Below are 18,912 nucleotides of genomic sequence, written 5' to 3'. Positions count from 1 at the left end.
AACCTGATGGAGTCTGCAAAATACCTGAGACTGGGACGGAGATTTGTCTTCCAACAAGACAATGATCCAAAACATAAAGCAAAATCTACAATGGAATGGTTCAAAAATAAACATATCCAGGTGTTAGAATGGCCAAGTCAAAGTCCAGACCTGAATCCAATCGAGAATCTGTGGAAAGAACTGAAAACTGCTGTTCACAAATGCTCTCCATCCAACCTCACTGAGCTCGAGCTGTTTTGCAAGGAGGAATGGGAAAACATTTCAGTCTCTCGATGTGCAAAACTGATAGAGACATACCCCAAACGACTTACAGCTGTAATCGCAGCAAAAGGTGGCGCTACAAAGTATTAAGTTAAGGGGGTTGAATAATTTTGCACGCCCAATTTTTCAGTTTTTGATTTGTTAAAAAAGTTTTAAATATCCAATAAATGTCGTTCCACTTCATGATTGTGTCCCACTTGTTGTTGATTCTTCACAAAAAAATACAGTTTTATATCTTTATGTTTGAAGCCTGAAATGTGGCAAAAGGTCGCAAAGTTCAAGGGGGCCGAATACTTTCGCAAGGCACTGTATCTATCCCTTAGCACTTGATGAAATGACTGTGCACATGCTATCCTGTTAAGTCTTTTGTTGATTTGCCATGTAAATAAGCTATTGCTACCCTGTGCATTACTTATTATTGCCAGTAAATGCTAGCGGAGATCAAATGCTTGCCGTCATCCATATGCAATATGCCTACACTCTGAAATGTTGTGTTGACAGTAAAAGCACTTACTATCACTTGTGCTTTCCGGCCTTATACTGTATATATATATATATTTTTTTTTACACTTTATGAATACATAGGCCTAGTTTCTGCTAAGCTGCATCTGAGAGTCCAAAAAATGTATTTGACTGCATATTGATTTAGTAATTTCCTTAATTTGACTTTTAAGATACTTTGACATTTTAGTCATTTAGCAGACACTCCTATACAGACTTGTAGTAGTGAGTGCATAGATTTCCATACTGGTCCCCCGTGGGAATCAAACCCACAACCCTGGCGTTACAAGCACCATGCTCTACCAACTGAACCACACGGGACCTAGCAACACAGTCTCACAATCAATTCGTGCATATCCCTTTGCTGGCGCTGAAAAAAGGCACTAAAACAAATTATCCTTCAGTACTTCACGATGTCTTGATATCCTTTAAATAGCTGAGGCTTTGGCAGAACACTTTGAGAAAGTTAGGCTACCCTGTAAATGAACTTTGAAATGTCCCCGGCAGACCTCGCAGTGAATGGCTGTAAGAAATGAAGCGTGTCAGCCATTAGCACAGGGTCCAAATACACATCAGAGAGGTTACACCAGGCCACAGGGTTCCTAGACTAATGAGGGCTCCGACTGGGACCTCACATTCTCCTTTGGACCCGCAGCTTCCCGTGGAAACCTTTTTGGACAGGTGGAGCCACAAGCTCCGCAGATACAACAGAATGGCTCTGTAATTTGTCATCAATCCTAAATTATTCTCAGCATTGATCACCGTCCCTAAGCTCCCAAGGACTTACTTTTAAGAATGTCGCTCATCTGCCACAAATGGAAGCACCCACTATTTCTTATTTGGAATCTCCTCTCCTGGCCTTGGCACCTGTTTAAAAGGACATACACTGACAGTGCACCCTGCTTAAGGTATGCCATAAGCACATTTTGAGCACACTGCCTCACTTCTTACATTAACGTGCCATTACAGTGGTAGTTGCAAAGTCTTTGTTTTTGAATGTGGTCAAGACCTGTCAGAGTGGCTGTAGAAGCCATTGACATGATGATTGGGAAACGTGTGTGTGTGTGTGGTCTTTCTCCCTGGAGTTTGGCAATGTGACCTTTGCCCAGTGGCATGAATGTCAGTGTGACCTGTGAGTCAGAGCTCAGTGGTGGCTGAAGGCAAAGGCATGGTTATTGGTTGATCAGAGACACGAGGGTGATCAACTGGCAGCTTCTCAAACCTACTAACCATTGACGTCTTGTGATGAGTACATGGATAATTTGATGATATTGAACTAAGACAGACAGCTAGACAAATAAAGCACATTGACTACCATCAGCAGCACACCTTTTCTTAAAAATACATGTTTATTTCCTATCCCACAAAACAACATACTATAGAGCTGTACACATTTTTACAAAGGACACAATTCCAAAATAAGTGTTTGTTTTCTTACAATAAAATCTGTCAGGTACTTCTGATGGAAGTACTTTGGGTGGTTGTTCCCGTTCCAGTAGCTCACAAAGGTACATTGCAACACACTTGCTGGGTCTCTGTGTATATATTTTTTTCCATTGTCATACCTGCCCGCTATGTGTAATCAACCTAACCACAGCTTGAGTTATGACCGATAAATAAAACCTCTTGCTATGAGACAAGATGGAGGGAAGCAACATTCAGTTACCCTTACAGAACAGTGGTAAAGGGGCTTCGCTAAGGCTTTTATGAAAAGAAAACATTTCAATGATATAGACAAAATGAACTACAATTTACAATTAAACATGTTTAACCACATTCAACCCATAGAAAAATTCCAGACTATAACAAAGGGGAAAGACAATTTGGTTGCTCAGGTTTGGTTAAATCTGAAGCATGCGCATCATCCAGAGTTTGAAGTTAGAAGAGTTTATGGTTGAAAATTCTGTGGCCGGATCTTCATCTCCACTCTCTTCAGGGAGTAGTTGGGCCCGTGCCAGCCGTACCAATTGATTCCATCTGTGCTCTTGCTGTGGTCGCCATAACGATAGAACACGCCGTTCAGGTTGGAGTCAGTGCAACAGTTGTACCAGTAACCACCTGTAGGGAAAAAAGGTGAAAATGCAGTCATTGGAAAGAAATTTGAAGGTGTTAATTCTGTGAGTTAAACCAGAGTTAAGTATTTTGTCCCTCTTGTACCTTTGCGTAGTGAAGCGCAGTCGTCCACGCATTTGTCGTTGTCTTTGCCCTTGGTGCTGAAGTTGGTGTTGTTGTGGTAGCGCAGAGAGTCCCCAGCATTTCCACTGTAGTTGGCGATGAGAAGTTTGTAGCTGTTCAACTCGTTTTTCACTGTGAAGTAACTGTACTCTGCATAGCGGGTCTGGCCTTCCCAGTCCTGGAGAACAGAACAGAAACAGAACATTTTTTAGTTGTTTGCTGCACATCTTGTGGTAAAACTATGCAACTGAGAATATTGAACTAATGTTAAAACCTTTGGTGGAGCAAGAGGTTTACCACTTGACCATGAGTTTAAAAAAAACTTTTTACTGTGTTTGGGTGGTGTATATTTAGTCTCCTGGCTCTGGATAAAACCTCCCACCACTATCATCAGTTACCTCAGGAGTGGGGTGTGTCAGAGTCATGTCGTTATCTATTTACTGCTCTCAGTATCTGGACTGGTCCTTTGTACCTCCATCTCTATCCTTAGTATGCTGGGCTGCCTTGTCAGACGGAAGATGTTGTCATTGCCCAGCCAGAAGTCCCCGCGGATGGTGCCAAAGCCATTTTTGTACTGCTTCCAGTCGCGGTTGAAGGAGGTCAGGCCCACCTTGCGTCTCTGGATGAGCGTCCAGCCACCACCATTGCTCTCCATGTCACAGAAGACCTGCCATTATACAGAGAATACAATGTAGCAGAGATCTGTGAATGTAAAACCTTTTTTGTAGTTCCAGGGTTATCACTTACGTCAATCTCAGGGGTCCCCAGGAAGTCATCTGCAGGCAGTTTGTACTCCCCAGAGATCTTGTAGTTCTTGGTGTACAGGGATGCACAGTCGTAGATGGCATCTAGAAAAGAAAAGGTTATGTCATTAGAGATGGCCAAACCAGATGCTGTTTCATGGCAGGTTTTAAAAATGCAAATTGACATACGGTATCATGGGAATAGATGTCTGCCAGAGAAGTAAAATAATTTGGGATAGAAGGATATTATACACAGCATGGTTACATTTCTTTGCATAGTTCTCTCTATTGTTTCTGTGATGGTATGGTGATGCCATTTGTGGTGCTTTGAGATCACTGGGGAGTAATGGATCCAATGCATCAAAAAGGTATCAAGTGTTTTCATGGCTAGAGGCTGGAGTGGAAACGCCACTCTAGTCTTTGCTTTTCTTCCTGCTCTGCTTACCTGTCTGCACAGTGTCTGTATAATTTGAAGAGTCATTATAAATCGCTTCTCTGTTCACTGTTGCAGCATCATAAATGTACTACTGCTAATAGGGTATTAAAATATACACTGCGACATGCCTGGTTAAATCTCCCCCTGCCTGGTTAAATCTCCCCACTGCCTGGTTAAATCTCCCCACTGTCTGTTAAATCTCCCCACTGCCTGGTTAAATCTCCCCACTGCCTGGTTAAATCTCCCCACTGCCTGGTTAAATCTCCCCACTGCCTGGTTAAATCTCCCCACTGCCTGGTTAAATCTCCCCACTGCCTGGTTAAATCTCCCCGCTGCCTGGTTAAATCTCCGCGCTGCCTGGTTAAATCTCCCCACTGCCTGGTTAAATCTCCCCGCGCCTGGTTAAATCTCCCCACTGCCTGGTTAAATCTCCCCACTGCCTGGTTAAATATCCCCGCAGCCTGGTTAAATATCCCCGCAGCCTGGTTAAATCTCCCCACTGCCTGGTTAAATGATGGCTATCACGAGACACCCAGACAATTTTGCACACTATAGTCTCCATTTGATGGCAGCTGTCTAATGCCGAAGATTCGGAACGCCTACTGATAATTATTATTTTTCAACACCGATACCGATTTATTGGAGGACCCCAAAAAAATATATGTATTTGTAATAATGACAATTACAACCATACTGAATTAACACTTATTTTAATTTCATATAATACACCAATAAAATCAATTTAGCCTCAAGTAGATAATGAAACATGTTCAATTTGGTTTAAATAATGCAAAAATAATGTGTTGGAGAAGAAAGTAAAAGTGCAATATGTGCAATGTAAGAAAGCTAACGTATAAGTTCCTTGCTCAGAATATGAGAACATATGAAAGCTAGTGGTTCCTTTTAACATGAGTCTTCAATATTCCCAGGTAAGAAGTTTTAGGTTGTAGTTATTATAGGAATTACAGGACTATTTCTCTCTACACCATTTGTATTTCATATACCTTTGACTATTGGATGTTCTTATAGGCACTTTAGTTTGGCCAGTGTAACAGTATAGCTTCCGTCCCTCTCTTCTCGCCCCTACCTGGGCTAGAACCAGGAACACATCGACAACAGCCACCCTCAAAGCAGCGTTACCCTTGCGGAGCAAGGGGAATAACTACTCCAAGTCTCAGAGCGAGTGACGTTTGAAATGCTATTAGCGCGCACCCCGCTAACTAGCTAACCATTTCACATTGGTTACACCAGCCTCATCTCGGGAGTTGATAGGCTTGAAGTCAACAGCGCAATGCTTGAAGCACAGCAAAGAGCTGCTGGAAACAGCAAAGAGCTGTTTCCAAAAATCTGGGTTTCCGATTGTTATGAAAACTTGAAATCGGCCCTAATTAATCGGATGACCTGTAATAATTATAGTACATTTTTTAAACAAAAAAACAATGGCCTCCATACAAATATAATTGAACCTTTTTGGTTGTTTGTTTAATAATAGTCGTCTGAAACTGCAGGCTAATATTTCTGTGAGGGTTTTTTAAAGTAGATTTTCTGTTCTCTGACTGCAGACTGACTGATGTGATCATAAAGAGGATCCTTTTTTTTTTACCAACCACATTTCTTGTGTGTCTGACATTAAATCAAATCAAATTTTATTGGTCACATACACATGGTTAGCAGACCATGCAGGCATATCTAACAAGTAATCTAACCTAACAATTTCACAACTACCTTATACACACAAGTGTAAAGGAATGAATAAGAATATGTACATAAAAATATATGAATAAGAGATGGCCGAACGGCATAGGCAAGATGCAGTAGATGGTATAGAGTACAGTATATACATATGAGATGAGTAATGTAGGGTATGTAAACATTATATAAAGTGGCAGGTGTGTGCTATGAGTATTTATGGCAGTGTTTTATGTATGGCAGCTAGTGATAAGATTGTTTTACACCTGTGGAGAGTGTCTGGAAGCAGATGCTGAACAATTGACAGAAAGGGAGAGAGAAGTATTGTCTCGGTCTAAACTGAACTGGGTTTGTCATGTGGAGCTGGCCAGATTTCTGCTCTGGCCATTTGTCAATCAGTACTGTACTGTACTACCATAGGCTGTTATTTTCACACAAAAAACACGTGTTTTACCCCTTCTAGGCTAATTAGTCAATTTAAAAAAAGGTGCAAATAAATGAAATGAATGGAAACAACACTAAATGTTTTATTCACACTAAAGTAGAGTTTTGTTCCTCTGTTACTTTGTTGCTGAGGAGCAATGAACAAATCAAAGGGGTTTAAACTTCTTAGGGATAGGCCCCTTTTTTCCTCAATTTCTGTCTGAAGTATGTGTCCAAATCTAACTGCTTGTAGGTCAGGCCCTGAAGCCAGGATATGTATATAATTGGTACCATTGGAGAGAAAACACTTTGAAGTTTGTAGAAATGTTAAAATATCCACAACTTAGGTTCTTACCTGATGTGGTCTGAGTGACGGACTGGGCGGCTTGCAGCTGCATGATCTCCACCCGGTTATTGATCTCAGAGTACTTGCTCTCGGCCTCAGTGATGCGGGACTCCTGCTGTCGGTTCTGCTTGTCCAGCTCGATCATCTGCCTTACTACGTTCATCAAGTCTGCCTCCTGCTTGCGGCCCAGCTCCTCCAGTAGGCTGGTCAGGTTGGCCACCTGCACCTTCAGGGAGCGCACTTCATCACAGCACTGCACCTTTGGAGGCTTGGGTGGCGCCAGCCTCTTCCTTGGGTTTTGCGCCCACGCTTCTGTCAGCACCAGCAGCAGGAGGGTAACGCTCAGAGCCACCGTTCGCAAAGACATCTTTACAATTTTCTCAATTTTAAAATGAGTTTTCTTGTCTTGCTCTGGTTGAATGCAAGCTGTCCTGGTCCAGTCTGATTCTTTAGCGGTGTCAGAGGTCTTGAAGAAACTGAGAGAACAGGATTGGATTAGTTGAGTTAGGAATCTGACTGGTTGAAGTGAAGCTTCCTTTAGCCAATTGCTTTCTCAGGCTCTTTGCTCCCTCAGTAAAGCTGTGACTGGGGGATCTTAAATATCTATACATGTGTGCCCTCCCCTTTTTTGGTTGTGCTCACAGTTACTGACCCGCCTTCAACCTCCAACGCTCTGTGTGGAAGGGCCTTTCCCACCACTGCCCCCCCCCCCCCCCCCCCCCACACACACACACACACACCTCACTCAATCACTCACTCACTCACTCACACACACACACACACACACTTTTGCTCACTCTTGTTGGTTCTGCCCTGTGCCTTTGTTTCTTTGTCATGTGTTGCAAGTTTCAGAGGGACACAGTTCTTTCACTCTGTCTGGAAGAGCGAAGGACAAAGGCTCCTGTCTGAAAGAGCTCACACTTCACATGTGGTAATAACCAGCTCAATTTCACCTTCCCTGGCTTTGTATTCAACAGCCTTTCATTCCCAGAGGCACACCTAGCTGATGCATTTTGATACTTTCGTCAAGCTTAGATTTAACTGCTTAAAGTAGGAGTATGTGTACAATTTATCTTCGGTTTGGCCTTCACACATGACGGTGCTTGTCCTTGTTAATGATAGTTGTGTAGCACCCTCAGGGAAGTTTCATCAATAACAGCAGCCTCTTTACATGCCAAAGGGATTGGTTAAAACCCCCATGCAGTCTTTTACATTTTTAAATCATCACTCACTGCTCAGTTTATTAGGTATACCCATCTATTACCGGGTCGGACCCCACATTGCCGCAGTTAGCTTCCCTGTTAGCTTGCACGACTCTTGCCATTCTCCTTTGACCTCTCTCAGCAACGAGCTGTTTTCTCCCACAGGACTGCCGCTGGTGTTTTTTTGTTTGTCGCACTATTCTCTTGAAAGCATAAGAGGGCAGCCGTTTCTGAGATACTGGATCTGGCGTGACTCACTGTCTGTAGGAGCGATCCATTTTTGTGAACGGGTTGGTGTACCTAATAAACTGGGTGGTGAGTGTTTGTCTAAATCATTGTGTGTTTATTTCATGAAAATATAGTGCCTTCAGAAAGTATTCACAACCCTTGATTTTTCACATTTTGTTGTGTTACAGCCTAAATCAGTGACACAAAATCTCAATTGAGATGTGTCACTGACCTACACACAATACCCCATAACGTCAGAGTGGAATTATGTTTTTTGACATTTTTACAAATCATTACAACATGAAAAGCTTAAATGTCTCGTCAATAAGTAATCAACCCTGGTATGGCTACGCGTGGTTACACGTGGTCTGCGTTTGAAGCCAGTTGGTCATACCGCCTAATTCTCTAAAATTACGTTGGTAGAGAAATTCAATTATCTTGCAACAGCTCTGTTGGACATTCCTGCAGTCAGCATGCAGTCAGCCTGCACCCTCCCTCGGTATCTATACCTATGGCTGTTACGGTGACCGTATTACCGTCACACCGGCGGTCACCAGTCATGACGGCATTCAAATTCCACGTGACCATTTAGTCACAGTAATTAGGCTTGTCTAAGCTGTGATGCTGCTGGTCATTTAGTAGCCTATCAAACTTGTTAACTGCCTGGTACTCAGCACTCTACTGTTCCTCTAATCACTCTGACATCAATGTAATCGGAAATCTAAATTAAACACGTCACGAAAGCCCATGAGCTGATGTTGCGCAACATTTCTGTAGGCTATGCAATTGCGGGAGAAAACAGAGTGATGGCCTCTACTGAAATAGGAGGATCCCATCAGCTTTCTACAGGCTAGTCCTACTATATTTACAGTGCCTTCGGAACATCCTTTTAGAGAATTTGGCAGTATGACCAACTGGCCTCACAACCGCAGACCACATGTAACCACTCCATCCCATGACCTCCACATCCGGCTTCTTCACTTTATGATGTGAATAATATAAAGCACATTTTTATTCCTGAACTGACATCGAATTTTATCAATGGCAATTTGAATGCACAAAAATACCGTGACGAGATCCTGAGGCCCATTGTGAGGTCCATTTTGTAAAGTATCTGTGACCAGTAGATGCATATCTGTATTCCTGTCATGTGAAACCCTTAGATTAGGACCTAATTCATTTATTTAAATTGACTGATTTCCCTCATGTGAACTGTAACTCAGTAGAATCAAAGAAATTGTTGCATGTTGCATTTATATTTTTGTTCAGTATAAAATAAATATTAAATGACCTGTCCCTTACCTTCTGCCTTTGCTATGATTTCCATCAATTTGGTGGTTATGAAGCAGAAGGAACAGGATGTACAGAATGCCCCATGTGAGGAGGCTGTTCAATATTCTGCACATTTGTTTTGTTAAATGTGAATAACGTGGCCTGACCCACTAAAATCTAGATAGCCAGAATTGCCTTGCAGTGCAATACATGGTTCCATATTCAGCTACAATGAGTGCCTCAGTATGCGCCTGGTGTCTGAGCGGAAGAGCTCAAGGCCTTGCATACGACTGGCGGGTCTGGTGCCTCACACTGCCATGGCTTCCAGGTGGTGTGGATTAGAGCATGGTGGACAGGAGCCAGGTACTTACCGCCAAGTCACCACCCAGTTTTAGAACGGTAGACGCAACAGAACAGAGGGTACAGGGAGAAGAAAAAAAGATATTATTCTCCTCGTCTGAGCCCCCTGTTTTCTTATCTCAGCGAGCGGTGGTCTACGGCTTTTCTTCAAAGACATGGTGCGTGACAATGTGCCGGGGAAAGAAGTCATCCCGACTTTTGTGACCTGGTAAATTACAGTTAAATCTGGTTCCATAGTTGTGGGTTCTCCCTGATCTCTCTGAACTAAATTGTAGTCGATGTGGGTGCATTTGCAAAAAGGCTCTGCTGAAATTTCTTCTTAAATCCTACTCTTTTCTCCAATCCCATTTGTATTTTGGTTGACCTATGTATAGAATTTCTAAGTACACTTTTTTGTTTAACTTGCTCAAAATCAAAATGAAAGTGTGACCAATAGGTTAACATACAGAAAGGCAAAAATACACTTATACCAGTGTTGCCATTCTATGAGTCTAAACCAATGTAATTCATTTGTTTTGGAAACAAGGAATCCGTACACAAAATGTGTTCCATTGTTTAAGAGGAAACTTAATTATAACATAAGTTGGTAAATGAGAACAAAGGCAAAAATGTACCAGAATATCATTAGAAGTGGAATCATTTTAACAGAAACAGATGTCCAGTGGGTATTTGTGACTGTAAATGCCATCAATATGAAATGTTCATGAAATTCCACATGAATTCACAATGCAGCTGCACTGCTGCCAGCAATGGTTGGGAAGGAAAGGTGGAATAAACAAGTCGGGAGCAGGTTTTGTTACATTCTCTATTGAGGTATTTTTTCTTCTCCAACACTCCCACAAAATCAAGGATGATCTCACAAGGATAAGACAAATCTTCTTTACGGGAATAAGGAACACAAGGTGAGTTGTATAAAATGTATATATTTTTTAAATTGAATATCCGAAACGTACAATATACTTGCAGTGAAGCCACTCAACAACGACACCACACCAGCCATCCAGCAGATTCCCATTCAGAGCGACACACAGAAGCATCCAGGGTTAATGCCCTGCTCAAGGGCACATTGCAAGATCTCCCACCAGGCCAATGAAAGTGAACCAGAACCCTCCAAGATTCCCCCACAGTTCCCCAATAGCTGTCCCTCAAACATCCAAGACCCCCCCCCCCCCCCCCCCCCCAATAAGAAAGAAGAAAATAAATAAATACTGTTGAAGAACGGAAGTTTACATACACTTAGGTTGGAGTCATTAAAACTCGTTTTTCAACCACACCAAAATTATTTCTTGTTAACAAACTTGTTTGCAGACAGATTATTTCACTTATAATTCACTGTATCACAATTCCAGTGGGTCAGAAGTTTACACCCACTAAGTTGACTGTGTGTGCCTTTAAACAGCTTGTAAAAATTCAGAAAATTTTGTCATGGCTTTAGCAGCTTCTGATAGGCTAATTGACATCCTTTGAGTCAATTGGAGGTGTACCTGTGGATGTATTTGATGATATTTCCATACCCAACTATAACATCTTCCGTCAAGATAGAACTGCCAAAGGGGGAGGAGTTGCAGTTTACTGCAGAGATAGCCTGCAAAGTAATGTCATACTTTCCAGGTCCATACCCAAACAGTTCGAACTACTAATTTTGAAAATTACTCTCTCCAGAAACAAGTCTCTCACGGTTGCCGCCTGCTACCGACCCCCCTCAGCTCCCAGCTGTGCCCTGGACACCATTTGTGAATTGATCGCCCCCCATCTAGCTTCAGAGTTTGTTCTGTTAGGTGACCTAAACTGGGATATGCTTAACACCCCGCCAGTCCTACAATCTAAGCTAGATGCCCTCAATCTCACACAAATCATCAAGGAACCCACCAGGTACAACCCTAACTCTGTAAACAAGGGCACCCTCATAGACGTCATCCTGACCAACTGGCCCTCCAAATACACCTCCGCTGTCTTCAACCAGGATCTCAGCGATCACTGCCTCATTGCCTGTATCCGCTACGGAGCCGCAGTCAAACGACCACCCCTCATCACTGTCAAACGCTCCCTAAAACACTTCTGTGAGCAGGCCTTTCTAATCGACCTGGCCCGGGTATCCTGGAAGGACATTGACCTCATCCCGTCAGTTGAGGATGCCTGGTCATTCTTTAAAAGTAACTTCCTCACCATTTTAGATAAGCATGCTCCGTTCAAAAAATGCAGAACTAAGAACAGATACAGCCCTTGGTTCACCCCAGACCTGACTGCCCTCGACCAGCACAAAAACATCCTGTGGCGGACTGCAATAGCATCGAATAGTCCCCGTGATATGCAACTGTTCAGGGAAGTCCGGAACCAATACACGCAGTCAGTCAGGAAAGCTAAGGCCAGCTTCTTCAGGCAGAAGTTTGCATCCTGTAGCTCCAACTCCAAAAAGTTCTGGGACACTGTGAAGTCCATGGAGAACAAGAGCACCTCCTCCCAGCTGCCCACTGCACTGAGGCTAGGTAACACGGTCACCACTGATAAATCCATGATTATCGAAAACTTCAATAAGCATTTCTCAACGGCTGGCCATGCCTTCCGCCTGGCTACTTCAACCTCGGCCAACAGCTCCGCCCCCCCCGCAGCTCCTCGCCCAAGCCTCTCCAGGTTCTCCTTTACCCAAATCCAGATAGCAGATGTTCTGAAAGAGCTGCAAAACCTGGACCCGTACAAATCAGCTGGGCTTGACAATCTGGACCCTCTATTTCTGAAACTATCTGCCACCATTGTCGCAACCCCTATTACCAGCCTGTTCAACCTCTCTTTCATCTCGTCTGAGATCCCCAAGGATTGGAAAGCTGCCGCAGTCATCCCCCTCTTCAAAGGGGGAGACACCCTGGACCCAAACTGCTACAGACCTATATCCATCCTGCCCTGCCTATCTAAGGTCTTCGAAAGCCAAGTCAACAAACAGGTCACTGACCATCTCGAATCCCACCGTACCTTCTCCGCTGTGCAATCTGGTTTCCGAGCCGGTCATGGGTGCACCTCAGCCACACTCAAGGTACTAAACGACATCATAACCGCCATCGATAAAAGACAGTACTGTGCAGCCGTCTTCATCGACCTTGCCAAGGCTTTCGACTCTGTCAATCACCATATTCTTATCGGCAGACTCAGTAGCCTCGGTTTTTTGGATGACTGCCTTGCCTGGTTCACCAATTACTTTGCAGACAGAGTTCAGTGTGTCAAATCGGAGGGCATGCTGTCCGGTCCTCTGGCAGTCTCTATGGGGGTGCCACAGGGTTCAATTCTCGGGCCGACTCTTTTCTCTGTGTATATCAATGATGTTGCTCTTGCTGCGGGCGATTCCCTGATCCACCTCTACGCAGACGACACCATTCTATATACTTTCGGCCCGTCTTTGGACACTGTGCTATCTAACCTCCAAACAAGCTTCAATGCCATACAACACTCCTTCCGTGGCCTCCAACTGCTCTTAAACGCTAGTAAAACCAAATGCATGCTTTTCAACCGGTCGCTGCCTGCACCTGCATGCCCGACTAGCCTCACCACCCTGGATGGTTCTGACCTAGAATATGTGGACGTCTATAAGTACCTAGGTGTCTGGCTAGACTGCAAACTCTCCTTCCAGACTCATATCAAACATCTCCAATCGAAAATCAAATCAAGAGTCGGCTTTCTATTCCGCAACAAAGCCTCCTTCACTCAAGCCGCCAAGCTTACCCTAGTAAAACTGACTATCCTACCGATCCTCGACTTCGGCGATGTCATCTACAAAATGGCTTCCAACACTCTACTCAGCAAACTGGATGCAGTCTATCACAGTGCCATCCGTTTTGTCACTAAAGCACCTTATACCACCCACCACTGCGACTTGTATGCTCTAGTCGGCTGGCCCTCGCTACATATTCGTCGCCAGACCCACTGGCTCCAGGTCATCTACAAGTCTATGCTAGGTAAAGCTCCGCCTTATCTCAGCTCACTGGTCACGATGGCAACACCCATCCGTAGCACGCGCTCCAGCAGGTGTATCTCACTGATCATCCCTAAAGCCAACACCTCATTTGGCCGCCTTTCGTTCCAGTACTCTGCTGCCTGTGACTGGAACGAATTGCAAAAATCGCTGAAGTTGGAGACTTTTATCTCCCTCACCAACTTCAAACATCAGCTATCTGAGCAGCTAACCGATCGCTGCAGCTGTACATAGTCTATTGGTAAATAGCCCACCCTTTTCACTTACCTCATCCCCATACTGTTTTTATTTATTTACTTTTCTGCTCTTCTGCACACCAATATCTCTACCTGTACATGACCATCTGTTCTTTTATCACTCCAGTGTTAATCTGCAAAATTGTAATTATTTGCCTACCTCCTCATGCCTTTTGCACACATTGTATATAGACCCCCCCCCTTTGTTTTCTACTGTGTTATTGACTTGTTAATTGTTTACTCCATGTGTAACTCTTTGTTGTATGCTCACACTGCTATGCTTTATCTTGGCCAGGTCGCAGTTGCAAATGAGAACTTGTTCTCAACTAGCCTACCTGGTTAAATAAAGGTGAAATAAAAAAAAAAAAAAAAAAAATAAAATAAATAAATATTTTTGGCATTCCTATGGCATCGGGTGCTGTAGGTGTTCAGGAGGGCAGGAAGTTTTCCCCAGGTAATGCGTTTGGCAGACCACACCACCCTCTGAAGAGTTTGCAGTTGTGGGCGGTGCATTTGCTGTACCAGGTGCTGATACACAAATTAACTTTTAACAAGGCACACCTGTTAATTGAAATGCATTCTAGGTGACTACCTCATGAAGCTGGTTGAGAGAATGCCAAGAGTGTGCAAAGCTGTCATTAAGGCAAAGGGTGGCTATTTGAAGAGTCTCTAATATAAAATATATTTTGATTTGTTTAACACATTTTTGCTTACTACATGATTCCATATGGGTTATTTCATATTTTTGATGTCTTCACTATTATTCTACAATGTATAAAATGGTAAAAATATAGCAAAACCCTTGAATGAGTAGGTGTTCTAAAACTTTTGACCGGTTTTCTATTCTACTGTATCTTAGTCTATGTCACTCTGACATTGCAAGAGGCATCATTACAGACCCTGGTTCGATTCCAGGCTGTATCACAACCGGGCCGTGATTGGGAGTCCCATTGGGTGGCGCACAATTGGCCCAGTGTCGTTCGGGTTTGGCTGGGGTTGGCCGTCATTGTAAATAAGAATTTGGTCTTATCCTAGATAAATAAAGGTTACATTTAAAAATATATATATAAAACAAATTCTGCTAATGCCTCCAGTCATATAAAGTTCTGTAGAACTACATGAAATGTGTTGATAAAAATACACATTTTGTCCCATGCAAAGAAAGAAAAACACATAGGCTGTGGTTTAGCCTAGGACTACTCTATGCTATATGCACTCAGCCATGCAATGAACAGCTCTTACATATGTATGCAAATGCGATGATGCATGGAAAGCTTTTTTATAAAAGGTGCATTCTTATACAGCAAATTATTTTCCACTAACTTGAAACTCACTCATTGCCTATGATCCCGTGCCTTTATCACAGTCAACAACACACATACAGTGCCTTGCGAAAGTATTCGGCCCCCTTGAACTTTGCGACCTTTTGCCACATTTCAGGCTTCAAACATAAAGATATAAAACTGTATTTTTTTGTGAAGAATCAACAACAAGTGGGACACAATCATGAAGTGGAACGACATTTATTGGATATTTCAAACTTTTTTAACAAATCAAAAACTGAAAAATTGGGCATGCTAAATTATTCAGCCCCCTTAAGTTAATACTTTGAAGCGCCAACTTTTGCTGCGATTACAGCTGTAAGTCGCTTGGGGTATGTCTCTATCAGTTTTTCACATCGAGAGACTGACATTTTTTCCCATTCCTCCTTGCAAAACAGCTCGAGCTCAGTGAGGTTGGATGGAGAGCATTTGTGAACAGCAGTTTTCAGTTCTTTCCACAGATTCTCGATTGGATTCAGGTCTGGACTTTGACTTGGCCATTCTAACACCTGGATATGTTTATTTTTGAACCATTCCATTGTAGATTTTGCTTTATGTTTTGGATCATTGTCTTGTTGGCAGACAAATCTCCGTCCCAGTCTCAGGTCTTTTGCAGACTCCATCAGGTTTTCTTCCAGAATGGTCCTGTATTTGGCTCCATCCATCTTCCCATCAATTTTAACCATCTTCCCTGTCCCTGCTGAAGAAAAGCAGGCCCAAACCATGATGCTGCCACCACCACGTTTGACAGTGGGGATGGTGTCAGGTTGATGAGCTGTGTTTTTTTTTACGCCAAACATAACGTTTTGCATTGTTGCCAAAAAGTTCAATTTTGGTTTCATCTGACCAGAGCACCTTCTTCCACATGTTTGGTGTGTCTCCCAGGTGGCTTGTGGCAAACTTTAAACAACACTTTTTATGGATATCTTTAAGAAATGGCTTTCTTCTTGCCACTCTTCCATAAAGGCCAGATTTGTGCAATATACGACTGATTGTTGTCCTATGGACAGAGTCTCCCACCTCAGCTGTAGATCTCTGCAGTTCATCCAGAGTGATCATGGGCCTCTTGGCTGCATCTCTGATCAGTCTTCTCCTTGTATGAGCTGAAAGTTTAGAGGGACGGCCAGGTCTTGGTAGATTTGCAGTGGTCTGATACTCCTTCCATTTCAATATTATCGCTTGCATAGTGCTCCTTGGGATGTTTAAAGCTTGGGAAATCTTTTTGTATCCAAATCCGGCTTTAAACTTCTTCACAACAGTATCTCGGACCTGCCTGGTGTGTTCCTTGTTCTTCATGATGCTCTCTGCGCTTTTAACGGACCTCTGAGACTATCACAGTGCAGGTGCATTTATACGGAGACTTGATTACACACAGGTGGATTGTAGGTCAACATTGGATCATTCAGAGATCCTCACTGAACTTCTGGAGAGAGTTTGCTGCACTGAAAGTAAAGGGGCTGAATAATTTTGCACGCCCAATTTTTCTGTTTTTGATTTGTTAAAAAAGTTTGAAATATCCAATTAATGTCGTTCCACTTACAGTTTTATATCTTTATGTTTGAAGCCTGAAATGTGGCAAAAGGTCGCAAAGTTCAAGGGGGCCGAATACTTTCGCAAGGCACTGTATGTGACCGACCGGCTCCATTCGATCTCATGTAGCAAAATCTTTTATTCTGTTTTTTACATTGGATATAGGTAGAGACTCAGAGCTACAAAACGGTATATCATACATTGCAGTTGAGAAACAATGGGGAAATAATTCTGCTATGAAAGTTGATAAAGGTTTGAGAAAATGTTTTGGTACACCTATTGGAGAGCTCTTCTTTGTCTACACCCATTCAGCATCGTTCTCACCCTCTTAGGCCTTAGCCCCACCCATCTCTTTAAGGATTCACATGTGAGGCCATGTGCTAAACAGAGTGAGTACAGAGGTATAGTAAAAAAACAAAGATTTCAAGACTAAAAGTGTTTTAAAGTAGTAGCCTACAATGAGGGACCACTTAAAATGCAGCTATCTAGCCCTTGTCCTATATCCTAATCTGACCTTGGAGCAGGTCATGTTGTTCTTCACATTCCCATCTCTGGTGAACACACACTAGATCAAATAAAATCTAAGTGTATTTGTGACACAGGATACAGAAGGTGTAAATGGTACAGTGAAATGGTTACCTGCCAGATAAAAATATTGTATAAATATTTTAGAATAAAAGCAAACCCCTCCCAGTAAAATACTATGAGTAAACGTTTAAAAGTATTTGATTTTAAGTATATATAAGTATCAAAAGTAAATGGAATTGTTAAAAAGTACTTATCTCAAAAGTAAAAGTATAAACCATTTAAAATTCCTTATATTAAGGAAACCAGACGGCACAATTATTATTATTATTTTTACGTATAGCCAGAAGCACACTCCAACTCTCAGACATAATTTAAAAACAAAGCATTTGTGTTTAGTGAGTCAGCCAGATCAAAGCCAATAGGGATGACCAGGGATGTTCTCTTGATTAGTGTGTGAATTGGACCATTTTCCTGCCAAAATGAGTACTTTTGGGTGTCAGGGAAAATGTAAGGAGCAAATAGTACATTTATTTTCTTTTGGAATGAAGTGAAATAAAAAGTAAAGTACAGGTACCCAAAACAACTCCTTAAGTAGTACGTAAAAGTATTTTTACTTAAGTACTTTACACCACTGATGAAATACAATAATCACCCCCAGACACACCTGGCTACCTTGATGGGTCATGTAATCATCTGGTGAATTGGAGTCTTTAGTTTAGACATGTAGCAAGCTAGCTAGTTAAACATTGAACCAGCATAATCCCACACATACTATTACCAATACAAACTGATTGTCATAGCTGTTGTATGAATCTGCAGGTAGCTAAAGCTAACCAACTAGGTTCAATGTTAGCTAGCTAGCTAACATTAGGCTATAACTAGCAATGCGAATGGATTTCTGATACGAATTATATTAATACACAGATCATAAACAAACTGTAAACATTCAGAAAAGAGATGAAACCACTCCCACTCCAATACAGTCACTGATTACCAAAACAAGTCACAAATTTCCCTGCCACTTGATCCTGGTCAATGTATCAACAACTATCTGTAAGTTGTGAGCAGTCAGCAGTTCACACACCAAGTAGACCACTGCCAGCAAGCATTTGGCCTCCCTTGATAAAACGATTGTAAAATAATTAGCCAATCAGTGTTGAGCTGAGCTCAACTGTGGGTTGTCCTAGTGCAGCAAAACGTCCCCCAAGAGAGGCCAGTTTAGATTTGTCTTCAGACCAATCAAATCACTTCCTTTGCAAAACGTCATTTTCAAAAAAACATGTACGTTGTCTGCTTGTGGTGATGTCCTGCTGTAGCTATCTGGCTAAATCTGCCCTTTTGTAAGCCATCGATGGAGATGGGGATTTGGACTTGTGGTTTTGACTTAAGACTCTGTAGAGGCCAATGATTATGATGGATATTCTGATCTAACCAGAAATGAATATGAATATGCACCACAGCCAGAGACATGTCAAACAGCTGTCACTTTTCCACATTTTCAAAGCCTTATCCCAATGAGTCCCACCGATTTGCACTTCTAACCTCTTTTAAACGTGTGTTTGAGCTACAGAATTCTGGGTTGTACCACTGGATTCGTCTGTTTCTTCTGCGATTAGTGGGGCTGAGTAGTGCTGTTTGTGGGCCAAAGGCGGCCCCCGAAAGGGCCCGAGGCCAGGTCTGTAATACTGTAATAAGCTCA

The 18,912-nt window shown here is 42.5% G+C and overlaps 2 protein-coding genes across 2 annotated transcripts in view; one reads left to right on the top strand and one right to left on the bottom strand.

The window, feature by feature from the left end:
• Window positions 1-18,912, top strand: part of LOC109876084 (serine/threonine-protein kinase mTOR-like) — a 76,925-nt gene that overhangs the window by 13,469 nt on the left and 44,544 nt on the right. The gene's annotated exons all lie outside the window — the stretch shown is intronic.
• Window positions 2,097-7,149, bottom strand: LOC109876082 (angiopoietin-related protein 7-like). Its single transcript, XM_020468552.2, has 5 exons — window positions 6,584-7,149; window positions 3,685-3,785; window positions 3,410-3,604; window positions 2,920-3,115; window positions 2,097-2,820 (listed from the first exon to the last, which is right to left on the bottom strand). The coding sequence occupies exons 1-5, from the start codon at window positions 6,939-6,941 to the stop codon at window positions 2,651-2,653; spliced, it is 1,020 nt and encodes a 339-aa protein (XP_020324141.1). The 5' UTR covers window positions 6,942-7,149; the 3' UTR covers window positions 2,097-2,650.

This window comes from Oncorhynchus kisutch, linkage group LG24, assembly GCF_002021735.2.
Source record: "Oncorhynchus kisutch isolate 150728-3 linkage group LG24, Okis_V2, whole genome shotgun sequence".
NCBI classification, from domain to species: domain Eukaryota; kingdom Metazoa; phylum Chordata; class Actinopteri; order Salmoniformes; family Salmonidae; genus Oncorhynchus; species Oncorhynchus kisutch.
The sequence above is the reverse complement of the archived record's forward strand: the minus strand, read 5'-3'. Positions and strand labels throughout refer to the sequence as shown.

Excerpts from the sequence above, each read along its gene's own strand:
- LOC109876082 (XM_020468552.2), bottom strand. The coding sequence starts at position 6,941 with ATGTCTTTGCGAACGGTGGCTCTGAGCGTTACCCTCCTGCTGCTGGTG. Across the intron at positions 3,605-3,684 it reads TGGGGACCCCTGAGATTGAC|GTCTTCTGTGACATGGAGAG; the intron begins GTAAGTGATAAC and ends GTATAATGGCAG. Across the intron at positions 3,116-3,409 it reads TACTAAGGATAGAGATGGAG|GACTGGGAAGGCCAGACCCG; the intron begins GTACAAAGGACC and ends TCTGTTCTCCAG.